The following is a 21903-nucleotide window of genomic DNA, read 5'->3' as shown; positions in this document are numbered from 1 at the left end:
AATATTATAGCCACTCAACTCTTTCTCTGCTGCCTGAATATGTCTCATAGTTAACATTTAGAATAAATGCACCTGGTTTTGTCTTCTTTGTTTCTGTAACACTATGTCAAGAATGGTAGTTTTCTACTTCTTTTCTTTAGGTCATCTTAAACTGGTGGCTTAATAGAAAATTGATGGTTGCTTGACTATCATTATTTTTAAAACTTTCATACATATTTTTTTTTACTAACTTATTTTATCTGGTTTGAAACTAAATGGTGATCACTTCCCATTTCAAATTTCATGTTAGTCTTGCATCCTAAAGGAATATATGTACACCTTTATGTTGGATTACTAATGACTAGCCATCTCCTGAAAAGAAAACTGGCAGGTACTTACCATTATTATTAGCTTTGTTCCTTTTGTCCTAATTTTCCCAAAATGATTCTATATCGCAGAATTATTTCCAACTCCAGGTCTCCATCAAGAATCAGCTTTTCCTTTTCTTTATATCAGCTGTGCCTTCGAGAGACTTTGCAAATTCCTATTTATTTTCCATACCAGAACCTTCTATGTGATCATAAGCATACACAAGTCTCATTGTCCATTTTCCCATTTTGATACTTGTCCAAAATGGCTCTACTTGAAATTGACTGCAATGCAAAAAGATTATCTTTATGTTTAACATTGAATGCTATAGCTATTCCTTCCTTTCCCTGATCACTACTGCCTGCACAATATATCTTATAGTAATTAATTAAACCTATCTCACCTATTTTAGTCATCTTCATATTGGTAATAACACCAATCATATGTGCACACAAATTTTATAATTCTTTTCCTAGCTTCACCTTATTTCCAGTGATACTTCTTACATTAATGGTGTTTATCTTCAGAAAAACAACAGTAGCTTTGTTTAACTATGCACATTCCAGCTGGCATAACATATGATTATGTTATGCCATCCTATTTCTTTGTGATTTAATTCAATATTCAATATTCAGTGTCAGTTAAATCCTAAACTGTGCCCATCCCCATTTATTCAGTATCCAGGAGAATATCTAATAATGGGAAGAAGCATGAAGCATTGAATCAGGAGTCAATGCTCACTTCATGGTTGGCCGTTTACATTGCATACAGGTTATGTGGAGGTGTTCACCCAGTTATTTGACTCTAATAAGCTCCTTGTTATCAACACTGATAATAAGGGTCTTATTAAAGATGTATCCTGTACTTTATTTATTGAGACAATTTTCATAGCAATCTGAATATCCATGGTTTAATTAGAATAATAGTACAGTAATTTGCAGCAACTAACTTACAACTGGCAGTCGAGCAACTTGATAGGCAGCTCTTGCAGGACACTTCGTAGGAAAGTCTGAAATGAAAACATGTATTATATTTCAAAGTGCAATATACAATGAATAATACAACATTCAAGCTTACTACAGGCCGTGCAATATAAAACCTTTTGCAGCCAAGTCATCGCCACCTTCCTGTTGTATGGGGGCTGTTTCCATATACAATAGGAAGTTGGCGATAAGGCAAGTATTGCTGCCTTAAAAGCATGCCTTCCTTAGTTGAAGGACATGCCAACCAGACTTCTAGAGATGAGTTACACAACATTCAAGCTTACTACAGGCCGTGCAATATAAAACCTTTTGCAGCCAAGTCATCGCCACCTTCCTGTTGTATGGGGGCTGTTTCCATATACAATAGGAAGGTGGCAATAAGGCAAGTATTGCTGCCTTCCTTAGTTGAAGGAAATGCCAACCAGACTTCTAGAGATGTCGTTTATTGCCTGGTGAAACACTACCATCCTGCTTTTTTTGGAAGCATGAAGTGGCCTTTGCCATGTTTCATCTCTATAGTATGGTTTCCATTTTCTGTCAGCCATCTCTTCTTACCTGTTCATGCACTCCACATTCAAATCTTTTAATTAGGGAGCCAGTACTACCTCTCTCTCATTTGAGGGTACAGATGTAAAGCAATTTCTACACTCTGACCAACAGGTAGTACCTCATGTTGGAGGCTTAATGGATTTTTTACAACACTCAAAAAAGAATTAAAATAGAATTTAATACTGCCTATATTTCGTCCTATTCACTAGAACATCTACGGGGATTACAAAAACAGTTAATGTAACATACACACAAATAATAAACAATACTGAGCCCAACCACGTGGGTAACACTAAAGTCCTATCTAGTTGGAGCGCCCTCTAAGGGCAGTGGTAGGTGGCCTGGAATGTAAGGAGGGACCTCTGGTGATGAGTGTTTCCCAAATCTTCGGAAGCTTAATACAACCGTATTTATTCAGATTTGGTTGGTTTTTGAGAGCTGCTGCTGCTTCCAAGAAAAGTCTCTCTTTCTTGAATTTGCTGTGGTGGAGCATGGTGGTTTTCTTCCAAGATACCCTGTGGGTGGTATCCAAAACATGGTCAGCCAAGCCTGAATGGCCATAGTTGTGTTTGCAGATGTAAGACTTGTGTTCCTCTAAGCGGATGGATGCTGATCTGTTTACATCTTCAAACACAACTATGGCCATTCAGGCTTGGCTGACCATGTTTTGGATACCACCCACAGGGTATCTTGGAAGAAAACCACCATGCTCCACCACAGCAAATTCAAGAAAGAGAGACTTTTCTTGGAAGCAGCAGCAGCTCTCAAAAACCAACCAAATCTGAATAAATACGGTTGTATTAAGCTTCCGAAGATTTGGGAAACACTCATCACCAGAGGTCCCTCCTTACATTCCAGGCCACCTACTACTGCCCTTAGAGGGCGCTTCAACTAGATAGGACTCTAGTGTCACCCACGTGGTTGGGCTCAGTATTGTTTATTATTTGTGTGTATGTTACATTAACTGTTTTTGTAATCCCCGTAGATGTCCTAGTGACTAGGACAAAATATAGGAAGTATTAAATTCTATTTAAATTCTTTTTTGAGTGTTGTAAAAAATCCATTAAGCCTCCAACATGATGTCCTCACAGCACTTAAGCCTCTACACACGAATACCAACAGGTAGTACATGCAACCAACCCTGATGGTTACTTTAGGAGGATTCCCAATCAACTGGTGAATAATCCTCCTGCTGCTTACTTTGAGATCTTGATGCAGAGGGTATCAATTAGCACTCTCTACATCAAGATCTCACCTCAACTTTTCTCATTATATCTTGTGTGATGCCTTTCACAAGAGGTGCTTTAGAGATTATGCTACTTCCTTTAGCATAATCTCTAAAGTCCTTTCATTAATCGAAACATTATAAACCTAAAGTCCTTTTTACAATTACAGGTTGTTCCCCTCAACACAATTATATAACAGATCAAAATTCTACATTACCAAAGGCTGGGGAATCATTCGACCTTCACATACATCTCAACAGAACTTCGTTTCCTTGATTCTTCTCTCAATCGATTTCATCTGCACTATTCGACTGATGGACTTGGACTCGACACATCTCCGCAAAAAGGTAAGTCTGGCTCACCACTCTCAGGGCGACTGGCTCGGCATGGCTTATCGATCTCCGTGGTGTTTGGGAACTCTGCTCCGCTTTGGGAACTCTGACTGGCGAACTTGCCATAGACACTTCAGCATGCTCCAACGACCTCTATCTTGATAACCACTCCAAATCAGGGGGAAGAGAAAAAAAAGCCACGAACTAGCACCGCTACGCTTTTTAAATCACGCGTCCGATGTTTCCTCTCTATATCATCCTGCTCTCTCCCTTTTCCCATGACATCTTACTTTTTTCCAGCACCTAGCACGCTTTATGGAGGGAATCCGCGTGTGCATCCTACTTGGTGCATGTGTTTAGTTATCACTATCTAATCCGATTATCTTTCTCCTGGCAGCACACAAGTATTTGCACAAAATCCACATAGTTTAAACATTAGAAAAGTTACAATAATTATTTACAACATGATGCATAGACAAGTTTTACTCAAATTAAAAATGTTGCTTATAAATTACAATTAGCTTTCTTTCTTCTGATATACCAATCTTGGCCCCGGGAATGTTATTGCATGTTAAATCTGAATGAAACATAAATGGGTTTAATTTCAGTTTCATTCAGAATTTAACATAATAAAATAAATAAAAATAATGCAAACTTCTTGTCAGTTTTTTCCACCAACTTTCACAGACAACTAAGGCATATCTCCTATTCGGTTGTACTAAAGGCTTGTGGTCCAAAACTCACATTCATCCTGCATCGCCTCTTCAAGCTGTCATACTCATTTGGCACCTACCCTATAGCCTGGAAGCAAGGCTATAGGGTAGGCTTTTATCTATGCTGTTTCCAAAAAAGGAAGATAAAAGTCACCATCAACATGTTCAAAACCAATTAATTCTTCAATGTTTTTGAACATGGAAGAGTCCAAACAGGATAGATTCCACAGGAATGGAAGGAACGTATGATAATTCCATTGCACAAAGGTGGTGCAAAGACCGACGTATCCAACTATTGACCAATTAGTATCTCAAGAGTGGTGGTGGTGAAGATTTTGGAAACACTGGTTAGGGCTCGCATTCAGAAATGGGTTGACAGTGAATCTCTATTTTGCAATGAACAATATGGGTTTACTAAGGGAAGGTCATGTTTTAGCAACTTGCTCACATTTTGGATTTTGCTAAGGATTTTGACAGAATACAGCATGGTAGACTGTTGCATAAATTGGAGAAAATGGGTTTGGGTTATAGAATATTAGCTTGGATAAGAGAATGACTGACTGACAGATATCAAAAAGTGGTATACGGGGATGTGAGTCTGTAAGGTTTAAGGTAACAAGTGGTGTACCACAAAGATCAGTACTTAGTCCACTGTTATTCAATCTATATATTAATTATATTGGGAAGGATTTGACAAGCGACATACAGCTATTTGCTGATGAGAGAGAGAGGCAGTGTAATCCGGAATGCTGCTGACATGCAGTACTTGCAGAATGATCTGAATAGGCTGGAATTGTGGGCGTCAGTTCAATGTCAGAAAATGGGTGTCAGTTCAATGTCAGTAAATGTAAAGTCATTCACTTTGGCATGATTAGATATTCAATGTCGTATTATATTGGTGGGATCTTGGAGTGTTAATAGATAGGAAGTTGAAGTTCAGGGGCCATGTGGCAAAGACTGCAAATAAAACTCAAAAGATAATTGCAATGCTGAAACAAATGTTCACATGTAAAGATAAGGATGTTATTTTGCCTCTTTACAAGGCATTGATGAGATCTCACTTGGACTATTGTGCGCAGGTCTGGTCACCTGGTTTCCATTGTGATTCTGATATATTGGAGAGAGCACAAAGGAGAGTGTTAAAAATGATATCAGGATTGTGTGATACTGATTATGAAGACAGATTGAGAACTTGTAGACTACAGCCTCTTTCTCCTGTTTGCTAGTGTCTGATTGAGACTTAGAAACTTCTGGAAGGGTCATACAGGATTTCAATTGATGGAATTTTTCAGTTTATGGAGGGTGGGGAAGAGACGAGAGGGCATCCTTGGAAGCTGAGAATGAAGGCTGCTAAGAAGGGGATGAGGGCTATATTTTTCTCTCAGAGGGTGGTGCATGATTGGAATGGAGTGCCATCGGATGTTGTGAGTGCAAGCAGTGTGAATGAATTCAAGAATGTGTGTGTAGTATGTGTCCTCCCTTGATGAGTTTGACTTCCTGGAGGTCTCTCTTAATAATAATAACAAATAAATGTCAAATTACTGACAAGAAATTATATTCTTGTTTAATGCTTTACTCAAATGTAAGTAAAAATGAGGTTTGTGCATGAATTATCTTCACAACTACTTTTTTGCTTAGCAAATGAAAAAACTTCCTACAACTATCTTTGATCCAAAGTATTTTAATAATAAGATGCTACACCTTTTTGCTACTTGTATATGAAAAATATATGATTTCTGCATTAATTCCATTTTGGTATCTTCCTGGATCTGGCTCCCACAGATGACACCTGAATGAAATTAGCAACCAGTCTGGGTACGGACTCTTCCCATAATGCTTAGCAATATACATATCTGAAAGGAAGTGCTTTGCATTATGTGATACTGAGGCAACTGATGTGAAAGTCAACAGCCTCTATATACAAGTAGCCTTATTGCAAAGATACTAGATGCAGAAACCTTGTTTGCGTACACTTGGATAAAGGATTAAACAAGAACATAATTGTTGTGTGAAGTATAATTTAAGCAGCAAACCCTTCTGTGAATTCAAACTTATATTCTAAAAATGTATGCTAACAGTTTATAACATTAAAAAGGTTTTATTTTTTTCATTGTTTGGCAAAATTCATTTGATTTGAGATTTTCCTGGATAAGAAAAGAAACATCAGTAAAATTAAACTTGCAGTTTGAACATACTACATTTTTGTCTAAGTTGACATTTAACATTCATTATGGTAAAATTATGAAATCTAACTATCATGATGGAAAAATAATTTAAAATATACTAATTACTTCAAGTTTTGAGCATTATATGAGAGTCATCATCTAAAGCACATGCAAACAAATGCATATTCACCCTTCATCTGAGTATACAATAGAATCACCAATTTTGCCAACCATTGGCCCCAGTCTGACCTCTAGTGAGGAGAAAAAAATGTTTTGAGAGGCAGATAATAGTTCATAATTTAAGTAATAATACTCAAGGCAAATCATTACAAATAAAAATATTAATGAGGACTTAAGGGCACCAGCAATCTCCAACACCATGAACCAAATCAAATAATGCAACTTGAATCTATATACAGTAGAACACTGTTAATTGGACCATCAGTTAATTGGGACAGCAATCTTCTTTCACTACAAGTTATTCCTGCTTCCTATGCAGGGTCTGCGTGTTACTTAGATGCGACTTCTTGTTAGTACCACTCCCAACCAACCTGTCGCCTAGCCTGCCGCTGGGGGGGGGGATATATTTTTGACTGTAGCAGCATATGTTCAAGAGGCCAGTTTGAAGGATGAAAAACGCCAGATAAACTGGCAGAAAAAGCCCTACTGCCAGCGCCCAAGACCAGCTAACTTGGCTATGGCTGAGGAAGAGCCTCAAATTCCTCACGTCTTTGACGGGAATCAAACCTGGGACACTCCTTCCCCAGTCACATGGTTGCGAAGCACAAAGCCATTAGGCTAACCGCGCAGACTAATTGGACCAATAATTAATTGGGACAGCCATATATTTCGGAAAATCTAAAAAAAAAAATTTGAGAGACAATTGCCAGAGTTTTCTTTAGACGATGTCATTTAATGGGACAGGAGACTGCAGCACTGAAGATTACTCCTCTGAGGTAATTACTTCTATATGCGTTGGTTTATTGGTTTAAGGTTTATTGCCACAAGGAGAGCAAAGGTTATAACTGTGCCAAACTACAGCTTGTAAATAATTCATCAGCTTTGTTCCCTCGGCTGTTTTAGGTGATACATGTGATTGAATCATCTCCCTGACTCAGGTTCTACAGCACATTGCCTTCTAAGGGAAAATAGTTCTAACAAATATTAGATGCGTAACCTTGTGGCATATTTCATGCTGAGCCAATGCAAAATCAAAAAAGTATAGATTTTTCAGTGCTCCGTTTTTTGATCATTTTAACTTTAATTTTATAAAATTTTGAACAATTACCAAAATGCCATGTAAAAATTTGTCACTAACAGAAAGAATGCTTTACTAGACCAGGTCAAAAGCCATTCACCCAATACTAGTCATTGTAATTTGACAGAGATAACTGGATTACAAAAATCTATGATTGCATGCTATACAACAGCAAGATAAACTGCAACAAAAATGGACATGCCATGGAAAACAGGGAACAAATCAAAAATGGAAACGTTAAGGTAAAGATACTTTAAGGATGCCCCAAATCAGTGTTCTCCATTATAACTGGATGAGGAACGAGCATTGGTGGTTCAATGTTAAAAAAGAAGTTAGAGGAGCTAGTTAAGAAGCTGGGTTATGATGATTTTAAAGCAACAGATGGTTGGTCGTCTCGTAAATGTAAATTGTAAAAAAAAAAAAAAAAAAAAAACGGAAATGTAGCCATGATATTAAATTTAAGAAAACATATGGCAAAAAATACAGTGCAGATGTTTGAGGTGCAGGTTAGAAATCCAAGAGAGTACCCAAATTACTTTAGAAATTTTGTGCATATATCTACAATGCTGATGAAACAGGCCTGTTTCATCATGACATACCGGACAGTTCTCTCTGCTTTAATCATGTAAAATTGTTGAAGCAATGGTTGGTTCACATAAGTGTGTTATGCTGTTCAATCATGTCAGAAACACTGAAAGAAGATGTTGGTAATTGGGAAAAGTTTTAAGCCTCAATGCTGTTAAGGGGCTAATAATGGATAGTTTATCAGTCGAGTACTATGCTAATAAGAACGCATGGACAACTTCCAAAATTTTCAAAAAATGGTTAATGAAGTCGGATGTGTAGTTAAACCAGAAATCAAGAAAAGTTCTTCAGATTCTTGAGAACTGTGTGCGCGCGCACACACCCTCACTGTTCAGGCTGTTTGACAAACATCCAGCTGGAATTTCCGCCTGCCAACACTACATTCTTGGTGAAGGCAATGGATATGGGAATCATAAAAAATTTGAAGATGCTGTACTGCACAAAGTTAGTGAACCACATCCTAGATGTGACTGAAGAAAATATACTGACATCATCTTCCACAGCCAAGGAAGAGAGTTCAAAATTTAACCTTTTCCAGGTGTTACAGTTTGTTACTGATAATTGGTGAGAAATAGGTAATAAGACAATTCAGAACTGTTTTACTCACTGTAGTTTAAAGGATTCAGGCTTGGAGATGCCTGAAATAGTCAAAAGTGAATATGATGCTACCAATATGATGTTGCCATTTGGTAGCAGCTCCAGGGGTGGCAATACGAAGTTAGCGACTGGCACTACCACTATCACTGACAAAAATAATGGAAAAACTGGATCCAGATTCAGACTCCGTAACCATTTAATGACCAGAACTTGGAATATTAGGACTCTACTACAATCAGGTCAACTCAAATTACTACAACACGAACTAAAAAGATATAAATGGACTGTTATGGGACTTTGTGAAATTCGATGGCCCAAAACAGGAGAGCTAACAACAGATGAAAGACATTTGCTTTTTTTTTTTTTTTTACTCTGGATGTAACTGCAGCGGAAAGGAAGGTGTCGGGTTTTTGATACACAAATCATCACGAAATTCTGTCATGGAATTCAACCCTATCAATAGCAGAATTGCTCTAGTCTGCCTGAGAGGAAAACCACTCAATATCACCATCATACAGGTCTATGCCCCAACCACAGATCACGAGGACTCCGAAGTAGAGGAGTTTTATGGTCAACTTAATGCAACAATCACCAGAGTGAATAGAAAAGACCTTTTGATTGTACAGGGCAATTGGAACAGACATTGGCAAGAATTATCTCCCATTTGTCGGACCATATGGCTATAGGGACACAAATGAAAGAGGGTTAGCATTACTAACACTCTATTTCACCATAAACCTTCCAGAAGATGGACATGGATTTCCCCTGATGGTAAAACACACAACCAAATTGACTTTATCCTTGTAAGCACAAGATTTAAAAACTCCATCAACCTCACAAGAACCCAGATAATTTCCTGTAGCTGACATTGGCAGTGACCACAATATGGTCATCGCAACTGTGAATATGAAAATGAGGGAAAGATTATGAGATATAATATTTTCTATATTATATCTCATAAAAGATATAATATAGAAAAATTAAAAGATCCCCAAATAAATACACTATATAAATACAAATTAAAACAAATTTTTGACACAAGCTTCAAGAAACAAAATAGTATCGAATCTAAAACCAAATATTTCTAACAAAAGATAACTGAGACAGCTGAAGAAATCCTTGGATACGAAAGGAAAATAAATAAACCATGGATAACCAACAATATTTTAGACCTATGCGACGAAAGAAGATATTTGAAATCTCATATTAATAGTGGTGATAATAGAGAACGGTATAAAAATATTACTAAGATTATTAAAAAAGAAATCAAACATGCTAGAAACTTATGGATATTGGTTGAATGTAAAAATATAGAAGAGGACTTAAATAAAAATAATTCTAAAAGTGCTTTTCAAATTATCAATAAGCTAACCAAACCTTTTACCGCAATTAATTGGAGCATAGAAGATGAAGATGGAACTCCTATCACGGATAACCAGAAAATAATTGATAGATGGAAATGTTACGCAACCAAGCTTTTTCAAAAGGACTCTCAACTGACCAATGATATTTTGGACGGAATTTTGCCAGGAGATTCAGAGGAAGGAGATTACCCGATATTAAAAGAAGACGTTATTGCAGAAGTTAGCTCCTCAAAAATTGGAAAATCACCGGGAAGTGATGGTGTCACAGTGGAACTGATACGCGAGGGAGGTGACATCATCATAGACGCCTTGCTAAATTTATTCCAGGACGTATGGAACACAGAGACTTGGCCTTCTGATTGGCAGACTTCTGTCCTTGTATACCTATCCCTAAAAAGGGAAACAGCAGTAAATGTAACAACTATAGAACAATAAGCCTTATTAGTCATCCAAGCAAAATCCTGTTAAAAATACTATTGTCAACAATCGAAAAGAAAATAGAAAGCAGACTATCAGATGAACAAGCAGTTTTCCGTAAGTCCAGAAGTACAATCGACCATATTTTTACAATACACATACTAGGCAAAAAATACATAGAACATAACAAAATAATCTGTCACAACGTCTTAGACCTTCAAAAAGCTTTTGACTCAATATGGTACGAGGCATTATAGAAAATTTTAGAACATTATGGTATTGACAACAAAATCATTAGGATTATTAAATCTCTTTATTCCTCATCTGATATGAGAATTGAAATTAAAAATTATAGCAGTGAACTGGTAAGACAGGGATGCATCTTGTTCCCTCTTCTTTTTAATTGTTTTCTGGAATATATCATAGATGAAGCTCTTTATGAATATGACACTGGAACAGTAGTTGGCAGACTAAGAATAAATAACTTACGTTTTGCTGACGATATGGATCTTCTGGCAGAAAGTGAAGAATTACAAGAGATAACCACCCGTGTTTTCGGAACATTAAAAAAATATGGATTATACATAAACCTATAAAAAACGAAAACAATGATAACCTCAAAATCAGACATTGAATTCTTAAAGATACAAATTGGCAATAAGCAAATTGAGAATGTAAAGAAGTTCACTTATCTAGGAAGCACGTTGAGTCAAGATGGTCGTTCAAAAACAGACATTAAATACTGAATTGCTAAGGCAACCGTGGCCCTACAGAAGTTAAAACCATTGTGGGGAGATAACAGAATAGCAACAGACTAAGACTAATTGACACCTTGGTGAATTCTGTCCTTTTGTATGGTTGTGAGGCCTGGACTTTATTGAAGGAAGATGAGAGGAGACTCCCGTCTTTCGAAATGAAAACTTACAGAAGACTTTTGAAAATTCCCTAAACCATTCACGAATGAATGGTATAGGGAATGAATATGAAAATGTCCGAAAACTGATCGACTTAATAGATGGGAGAAAAAGGGAAAATATTCTGACAGTCATCAGATGAAGACAGATGAAATGGTTAGGACATGTGGAGAGGGCTATGGCATTCCAAAGCAAACTCTAGAAGGAATCGTTCCGGGATCAAGGGTTAGGGGCCGACCTCGATTAAAATGGACTGATAACATCAAAAAATGGACAAATTCCTCCCTTTCTCAACTGACATCAAGAACAAGAGACCGAGAAGACTGGAGGAGGCTAGCAAAGAGTATCACCTACCAGCCATGAATGACCCAACAGTTCATTTAGGACTATGGGAGAAGAAGAAGAATATGATGCTATTTCAGAAGTGAAAAAAAAAAAAAAAAAGATAGGAACTATGAAGAATTTGAAGGCATTGACAATGACTTATGAAAAGTTTTACAATGAATGTCACAATGAAAATGAAGACTGTTAGGGTGAAATCATTGAAAGCATTCTATCAAAACACCAAGAGGAGGATGAAAGTAATGAAGATGACATCTGAAGTCGAATGAGTGACTACACAGGATGCCAGCTTTGGTTTGGTTTATGTTACAACTATTCACAAGTAGTCAAGGATAAAATTGTAAGCAATGCATATGTACAAAATGGTCCAAGGTTGATCAGTGTTTACGAAAGTTACATTGTGTGTTGGAAAGTTTGTTGCTTTCTAGGAACCAGAGAAGCCTTGAGTTTACCATTTTTCCAAGACCTTACAAACACAGCTAGTCAGAGTGATTGGGTGATAATTATTAGTCTGTGTTGGATCCTTACCTGGTTTTTGGGATAGCAATGATAATTGACTTATGCCAAGAGTCCAGGAAACTCTTACTCTGTGAATATTCTATTGTATAATAAGAACAGGAGATCCATAGAAGATGATGAGAGGATTTATCATCTCATAATGATGATAGCTTTGGACAGAGTGGAAATCGGGATGATGTTTTTGGGATTGGTGTAGTTGCTGCATAGACAATACGATCTGTGACGTGCTTCAGTATTAAATTTTGCAAGATAGGAAAATATATTCCAGTCAGCTTGATTCATTTCCACATGGGCATCCATTTATGAGAACATGGTTCCTGTATAGACAGTGCTGATAACAGAAAAATTATAACTTCTGTATGTTTTCACCGACATCCCATGTGAGCAGTGGAAAAATGGTTGGAGAGTAGACCGCAAGATCAATTGCAGAATAAGAGTGGGTAGGCACTTGAAAGAAGGTATTTTCTCCATTATTGAGTAGGGAGAGGTCATGGTTGCCGAGTATTCGTTATTCACTTAATGAAACAACCACTCCTATTCGTGTTGGCACTACCCCAGAGTGTTGTGTCTGCTAAAGTCACCCATTATGAGTATGGGCTGAGGTAGTTGCAATATGAGATTGTCAAGTTCTGTTTAGTTTAATTCATAACATGGTGGTAAATATATTGAGCATACTGTGATAAGAAATCCCACACATAGATGAATCACTATTGCTTCCAGAGAAATATTAAGCTGGATATGATGAAAAGTAGTATGACTGCCCATAGGTAACTACTCCACCATGAGCAGGACCATCTCTAGTTCTGTCTCCATGTGTACTAGAGTAATATTCCTGAGGGTAGGATCCTCACTGTGTTTTAAATGCTTCCTGCAGACAGAGACAAATAGGTTTATGCTTCTGCAGCAGGTACTCAATATTCTGGCAAAGACCATGACAATTCCATCATAGAAATTTCCTATTGTTTAGGAAATAAACATAGACTTGTCTGATTTTCAGAAGGTTGTCAACTTCTCAAAATATCAACCTGACCAGGCTTACCCTTGTCAGGTTGATATTTCTCATTAGATTTTGTGAGGTATGGATGACCAGTGTCCATATCTCCCTCTGGAAGAAAATCCAATACCACTTCATCGGATGTGTCATGATCATTGCTTCCAGATTGAGTGAGTTCAAGCTATTTTCTGTGGATATTAATGAATACTTTTTTTTTTTTTTTTTTTTTTTTTTTTGTGGGAGGGTCTAGTTGTTTGTCGAGTGATAATCTTGTCATAATTTTTTTACGAGTGGGTTTTCATCAAATGGCATCGTTTCTGGAGCGGGACCATACACTGTAATTGATGCACACTCAACAGAGAAACAGTCACGATTGTAAAGCTTATGTATGGTGAATTTGTCGAATAGTGGAATAGACATGCAAGTTGTTTGAGACACTTTCTTTACTGTTACTTTCTCGGCATAAGAGGGTCTCAGAGTGGGAGTGGTAGTGATTAACTTTCTTTTTGCATCTTGGTGTAATATATTTTGTTCTTTTTTTTGTATTTCTTTTTCATCTTTCCTTTTCTGACATACACAGGAGTACACTGGATGATCTCCCTGGTGATTTTACACATTTGGCTTTCTTTGCAGAACAAGATTTGTTGTCATGCTTTTTACTACCACATTGGGAATAGGTGGCAGCGCCACAACAGGCAAGTTGGGCATGTTCGTATTTCTAACACTTGAAGCATCTTAATGAATTAAGGATATAAAATCTGACAGGACAATTGAAGTACCAGCTTTTGCGGATGTTGGAGGCTTAGGAGTGTCAAAAGTAAAGATGATGTTTCTGGTTTGAATCAGGTGACCATCCCTCATACCTGTCATCCTTTGATCTTTCAGTTCTAGACATATCTCCTCATTAGGAACATCTAGGAGATCCCATTCTGAAATCACTCCTCTAGAGGAATTGCGTGTTTTATGAGGTGTGACTATTATTGGAATTCCACCGATGAATGTTACTCCGAGTAGTTTCTCAGAATGTTGTTGGCATGATGTTTTTTTTGAGAATACCATCAAAGCATAATTTTTTTTTATTTTTTACTGTTTTGGGAGTCCTGCTGGTCCTTCTAAACCTTTTGAATGAAAAAAGGTGAAATTTTTCCTATAGGCTTTTCCCCTTGCACGGATGATCAGATATGTTGGTATATTTGTACTGGTATCAAGTCTTTTGTTTTTTCTGTTGTCTGATGGTATATCAATGGTGCCATTACCTGGTTGGGACTTTGTTAGGGCTCCTAAAACATTTGGGGATGATGGAATCATATTTGAGTAGTTTTCGTTCAGCATAAGAGCTCCCCACAGACATCTAGTGCGAACAGTGGACTGTCTTCATTGCCTTCCAGGCATGATGTATCAGTGTAACTGATCAATAAATTTCTTGGCATCCTGTCCCTCCATGTGAAGCACCTGTTTGTGTTGGAAAGGACCTCCCAATGATAGTACTGGCCTTTTCATTCTTCCTCTTTTTCTTTGCTTTTCTTCCTATATACACCTAAACCTCTTTTTACGAGATAGATACGTTCCTAAAAATTACTCGTATATAGAATTCGTGTAAAAAGAGCTACTGACTCCATAGAAAAAGTGAAGATTGGTTCCAAACCTGAAATATAAGCAAAATAATGAAAAAAACAAACATTAAATTCGTTAGGATCATAAGATTTTTATTTACATTTCATAGAGAACACACATACATATAATGAATATTAATAACTTTAAAAAAAACATATTCATTTCTGTTTGCTAAGGATTCTATAAAAAAATTATGTTATCCACTATCAGTTTTTGACAATAAATGCGAAAGCTTTCGTTTTTGTGAGACTGTAATATCACTAGAACTACTAGATATGGTATTATCATCATCGACTTCTGTCTCAACTTGTGGAATTCTTCTTGTCATGTCTTGAACAAAAGTACCACTGGTTGTTTCAGTAGTTTTAGGCATGAACTCAGTTGCTGTGTTGATGCTTTAGATAAGTCGCAATATAATTCTCTGTATGAAGACATTAACAACTTAAGTTCACGTGAAAACTTCCCAGCACGTTCTTCATTTGGATCATGTCGGGCAAAATAATTGCCTAAATTACTGACCAGTTTAAGACCTTCTTTAATTATATCAGCAGTAAAAGTAGGATTATCTTGATCATTATCATTAACTTCTTTGCTTTCAGCAGTCTCAGAAACAATCGCCACTATTTCGTCTTTGCTAAAAGGTTTATCAATTAACAATTCTTCAATATCTGCCGACGTAAGATCATAGAATCCTTCTCCGCCAATTTCGCATGCCGAACTTATTACATTGGGGAATTCTGCAGTATGATTGAAGAGAACAGGAGCATTAAACACATGCAGGCCAAATAGCTTTCCAGTATGCATTCATAGTTTCTGGTCTCAATTCAGATAACGATAATCGAACCTGATCAATATAATCTATAATTGAAATTTTTTCCACACATCCATAACTGACAGTGTTTCATCATCATTTAGATTGTTCAAAACGTACTGAAATGTTCGTCTGACATAATATGTTTTAAAAGTCGCAATTATACCTGATCTAGAGGTTGAAGCAATGATGTAGTATTGGGCAGCAGAAAAAAAAATTGCACATTTGAGTGTTCTACGGCAGGATGACCGGGTGCATTATCAAGAATCAAAAGCACTTTAAATTCAAGACCCTTGTCATTCAAATAGCACCTAACTTTTGGCACAATGTTTGTGGAACCACTCAGTGAAAATATCAATGGTCACCCAAGCTTTTTTTGTTGGCCATCCAATGAACTGGCAATTTTTGAAAATCAACACCTTTCATTGGCCGTGGTCTTAATGATCGATTTATGAGCAGTGGTTTTAACATCCGATTTTCCTAAAGCATTCGAACAAAATAGGAGTGTTATGCGATCCTTTGCTGATTTGAACCCACCAACAGTTTCTTGGATATTTGATACGCAAGTTCTGTTTGGCATTTTTTTTTTCCAGAAAAAGCTGGTTTCATCCATATTCCAAACTTGTTCACAAGCGTAACCTCCATCTTCAATTATTTTTGTGGAAATGCTTTAGCAGCTGTTTCACCTTTAATTTTTATATTATGAAGAGCATATCTTTTAATAAACTTAGCTAGCCAACCATTGCTTGTATGAAATTCATATTTTTGTCTCGATTGAGATGAAGTATCTAGCTGCAGTTTTTTAATCTGTTCATAAAATCTCAATGCTGATTGCTTGATGGAATTTCCATCAACTGGCATTCTTTTTTGTACATTATCTTCTCTCCACATCACTAAAGCTTTTTCGGCCTTTTCTAGAACAACATCTTGTGTATGATGATAATTTCGCACTCTATTTTGTACCAGAACATACCACTTTTCTAATAGCCTCTTCATTTTTCTTTATAGATCTGACAGTTGATTCACGGACTTCAAAATGTTTACCCACAGCCGTCGCACCTTCCCCAGTTTGAAGACGATCTAAAATTTGAATTTTTATATCCAAGGAAACAGCTTTCCTTTTTTTTTTTTGGTTATTGGCAACATCATGTGAGGGCTGGATTAAAATCTTCAGTTGATGAAATGAAAGTCTGAAAATACATATAGCTTACTATTTATTTCTTGGTGAAATTATTAATTTTATAATGCGATTTTTATTTTGATTTCACTTAAAAAATGCAAATGCAAAAAATGCGGTAACTGTGTTGTCTACTCAAACACCAAATTCAAACTGCTAAGAACTGCTTTTTTATGCATCAGTTATGTACTGTAATTCGGGGAATTCCCAATAAATGAAATTTATTGGGAATTCCCCGAATAATCTACCCCTGCTGAGGCAAGACAGGTCTTGGATGGCTCAGCCAAGACCAATCAGCTAGTGGGCTTGCCTGCAAGGGTCAAGTTTGCTGCAGCAAGTCTCCTTCCCCATTGTCCATGGATAGGGCAAAGGCTTGCTGTGGTGCCTGTATAGTGTTCGGATAACACTGACATTCCACTCCCGAGTACAGTCATTGGTTGCTGGTGAGTGGGCATCCATTTGTGGTTCCATGTTGGCTTTGCTTGCAAAGGTCAGCTATGGAATGCTGTCAGCATTAAATCAGAGTTCTTCAAAACAAAATCTGTCAACTCATATTCTCCAGACATCTAAAAAATAATAGAACTAAGGAATTTAAACTTCAACTAATAGTTACTCATGTAGTTTTATATATAAATTTTATTCATATATAAAACTGTATTTAAAGGATGTGAGAGAGAATCAGTAGCCTTATGTGCCAGCAGGCAGGGAAAGACTTGATGATGAGAGAGAATCACTGTAAAAAATAATAATTGTTTATTATTCTTTTATCAACATGTGCGCATGCACACACAAACATTCATATATCTGCACCATATTTCATGTCTTACTTATTTTTTCCCCTCACCTAAGGGCAGACTAAGGTCAATGGTGGGTAGCTTTTGTCTCTCTCTCTCACTCACTCACACACACACACACACACACACACACACACACACACACACACACACACTGAGTTGTTTTTAAGGATGTGAGGGAGAATCACTGCAAAAAAAAATAATTTTTTTATTATTCTTTTATGTTTATTTTTTATTATGTTAATGAATGTTTGTGTGTGGATGTGCATACACATACACACACAAACATTCATATGTCTGCACCATATTTCATGCCTTTATTTTCATTAAAAATTACATTTATTTATTTTTTTCTTTATTTGTATCCCTACTCACTATTCATTTAGTCAAATGAGTAGTAAGTGGGTCTGATCACTTGATTAGAATAATTAATCATATAAGCAAAATATGAACTTAATTCCGCGCGGTTAGCCTAGTAGCTATGCGCTTCGCAACCATATGCCTGGGGAAGGAGTGTCCAAGGTTCGATTCTCATCAGTGACGTGAGGAGCTGAAGGATCTTCCTCAGCCATAGCCAAGTTAGCCAGTCTTGGGCGTGGACAGCAGGGTTTTCTCCCAGTTTATTCTGGGGTTTTTCATCCCACAAAGCAGGCAAATTGGCCTTGAGAACTCAACACTACAGGCCATAGGATACACTGGGGCATAAGGCTGACCACCTTATCCTGTAAACGGAGTGAGGTCCGATGATCAATGGACCCTCGACACCACAAGGTACAAGAGGGTATAAGGAAGATGAGATGAGATGAACTTAATAATATCAAGTTCTACTCTTGACAGAAGTAAATTCTTAATACAGGATAAAATCAAAAATTATATAGTTCATCATCATCAAATTCCTGCCATGTACCCTCAAGGGGGGTGTACAGGATATGATAGTACTACATGAAAAATTTACATCATTACTGACTTCTTATCTACAATTTTCCTCCAAATCAGTCTGTTACTTGTCAAGACTCCAACATTATCAGATCTTATATTTCTATCATGTAAGGCACTTTGTACTGTATCAATCCACCTATATCTTGGTCTTCCTCTAGGTCGTTTTGCTGCCAATCTGGCAGAGAACACTTGTTTTGCTAATCTTTCTTCGCCCATTCTGTTTAAGTGACCATACCACCTGAGATTAGTTCTGCTAACACATTTCTGGATGTTGACAATGTTAAGTTCTTTCCTAATATCCTCGTTTTTAATATGATATTGCCATTGATGCCATCTGTTCATGCTTATAATCTTTCTCAGGACTCTCACATCTGCTGTCTCTAGTCTTTGGTCAAGTGTTTTACTTCTGACCCAGCTCTCAGATCCATAAGTTAAAACTGGTTTGAACACTGTCTTGTATATAGCTAATTTAGTGTTCCGACTAATTTCTCTCTTATTCCATATGAATTTATTCAACTGACATCCCACCATACCAGCTTTGCTGATTCTGTTGTCTATTTCTATATTTAATTTACCATTTTCAGTAAAAATCGTACCTAAGTAGCTGAAATGTTTTACTTGTTCCACAGGCTCTCCATTCACAACACAGTTGACATTTTCAATGATTCTGCCTATTTTCATTGTCTTTGCTTTTTATTGCTGACCTTTATACCATATCTATTACAACAGCTATTCAATTTAGTCAGAGAATCTTGCAGACTTGTAGCGGATTTATTTAGAAGTATAACATCGTCCACATAAAGCTAAGAGCTGACATTAACATCTCCAATTTTGATATCATGTTTAATACCACTTTCCTTCATAATGTGAACCATATAGATAATGAATAACAGAGGGGATAATGTACATCCTTGTCTCACACCAGATTTAACATTAAACCATCTTCCTGTACTTCCTTCAATTCTAACTGCTGACATACAACTCAAATAAAGACTAAGTATTGCTTGATATAATGCCCCACTGACACCATATAACTGTAGCATATTGAAAAGCTTCTCTCTTGGCACCTTGTCATATGCCTTTTCCAAATCGACAAAACTTAAATACAGATCTCTGTTATATTCCCATGCTTTCTCAACTATTTGTCGTAAGGTGAAGATCTGATCCTGACAGCTTCTATTTGGCCTGAATCCAGCTTGTTCTTCACCAAGCTTTTCTTCCAAATTCTTCTCAACCGTTTCTCAAGTATACTTGCATAAATCTTACCAGGAACACATAGTAGGGAAATACCTCTGTAATTCTCACATTCAGTTTTATTTTTCCTTTTTATATATGGGTACTATGAGAGCTCTACTCCAATCGTCTCGAATTCATCTCTATGTCCAGGCTTTCTGAACTATGCAGTGCAGCAACTGTAAGACTTTTATACCACCATACTTCAGCATTTCTGGTCGAATATCATCTACTCCTGCCGCCTTTCCACATTTCAAGCCTTTGATGGCTTTTTCTACTTCAAGTATGGATATGTATTCCTGACTGCATGCTTGGTCAGTGTTTTTTTATCACTGTGCTGTCATCACTGCTTGTTTCATTTAGCAGTTTTTCAAAGTAATTACTCCATACTTCAAGGATATCTTTTTCTCCAGTTTTCATGTCACCTTTATCATCTCTAACTCTTTTTACAGCACTCTTTCCCCCGTTCCTATGCTTCTTCAACAACCACCAGAATATTTTGTCACCTTGTGACAAAATATTTCCATGTGACAAATTCCATGTGAATTTGTGCACATTTTTATGTTGGAACATGGTGTTAGTAATAACCAGTCCATATCCTGAGCATGGACTAGTTATTACTGTCTGTTGGATAATGGCAAATATCCAACAGATATTTGCCATTATCATTAGCTTTGCTCTTTTCTCCAAATTTTCACAAAATATTTTTGATGTCTCGCAATCATTTCCTACTCTGTTATTTAGATCCTCAACAAGGACCAACTTTTACTTTTTCATTGTGCCAGTAGCTTTTTCTAAAGCCTCAAAAAATTCCTCCACTTCTACCTTAGTAGAACCTTCTGTGGGACCATAGGCACAAATAAGTCTCATTGTCCAGGTCCCCATTCTCATATTTGCCCAGATTTCTCTACTTGAGACTGACTGCCATTCAAGAAGATTAGCCTCGTATTTTGTGTTGAATACTATGGCTACTCCTTCTTTTCCTTGATTGTCATTGCCTGAATATAACATTTTGTATTTATTGCTCAGAAAGATCTCACCAGTTTTTGTCTTTTTTGTTTCAGTCACCCCTATTATGTCGATCTGGTACTTTTCTAATTCCTCAGCTAGCTCCATTTCTTTGCCATTCAGGCTTCTTATGTTGATAGTACCGATCTTTAACTCTGGTGATGTTGAGTTGGGGTTTGTTTTCAGATTTGTTCCAGTAGCTGACTTTTCGCTGTTCGCACTGGTTCCCTGACGAAAACAATGGGGGCCTTGTTTAACCGGGTGACGCCCCAGCCAGAATGAAATTTTGTCATATCGTACCATCATTTTTTATTTTGGTTTAACCAATAAGAATACAGCTTGGTCAGCTAAATCCCAAATTGCCAGCCCATCCTCGTTCGTTCAGTATCCAAGTAGATACCCAACAGGGTGCACTACGAGAAGGTGAGGATTGGACATTAGGTCAGAAGCCCTGGTCGGTTCTCCGCATTCCTTTAAAGGCTGTGTGGAGGTCTCCTCTCAGTTATACAGCTTTGACCCTTAAGCACCCCATTTGCCAAATATTTTGGTCTGAATACCACAGACCATCCTCAGTGGCTACACAGGAACAGTTCAACAGTTCTAAAAAACAAGGTGGAACATGAACAACCGATCACTCACACACAGAACGAGCCGTGTGATGTCACACCGCTAAGCACCAGAAGAGCAAACACCCCCAAAGCCATCCAAATCTGTAAATGAATATTATTGTTACATATAAGGTAGTGCTGTAAATCTGCATAAACATATATATGATTCAAAAGAGCAAAGATCTACAACAGAAACTTCTGAATACTTATGAAGTTTCTAAAATAGCAGTTACTCAAATGATTCTCCATAACCTTCTTTGCACTTATCTATCTTTTATCTGATACTTTCATCAATAGTCGACATTTGTCATTTCAGAATCCAGGTGAGATGACAAGAAGGTGAGGATTGGACATTAGGTCAAAAGCCCTGGTCGGTTCTCCGCATTCCTTTAAAGGCTATGTGGAGGTCTCCT

At 37.1% G+C, this 21903-nt stretch overlaps 1 protein-coding gene across 1 annotated transcript in view; it reads right to left on the bottom strand.

Moving 5' to 3' along the window:
• The window catches only part of UK114 (reactive intermediate imine deaminase A homolog UK114), a 75589-nt gene that overhangs the window by 9746 nt on the left and 43940 nt on the right, over positions 1 to 21903 (bottom strand). The window contains exon 5 of the mRNA XM_090401732.1: positions 1302 to 1357. Within this exon, the coding sequence (XP_090257858.1) occupies positions 1302 to 1357 (56 nt within the window). The remainder of the gene's footprint in view (positions 1 to 1301; positions 1358 to 21903) is intronic.

The sequence above is a fragment of the Typopeltis vanoorti genome, chromosome 12, assembly GCF_054136105.1.
Source record: "Typopeltis vanoorti isolate ZY-2024b chromosome 12, IOZ_Tvanoo_1.0, whole genome shotgun sequence".
Taxonomy (NCBI): domain Eukaryota; kingdom Metazoa; phylum Arthropoda; class Arachnida; order Uropygi; family Thelyphonidae; genus Typopeltis; species Typopeltis vanoorti.
The sequence above is the reverse complement of the archived record's forward strand: the minus strand, read 5'-3'. Positions and strand labels throughout refer to the sequence as shown.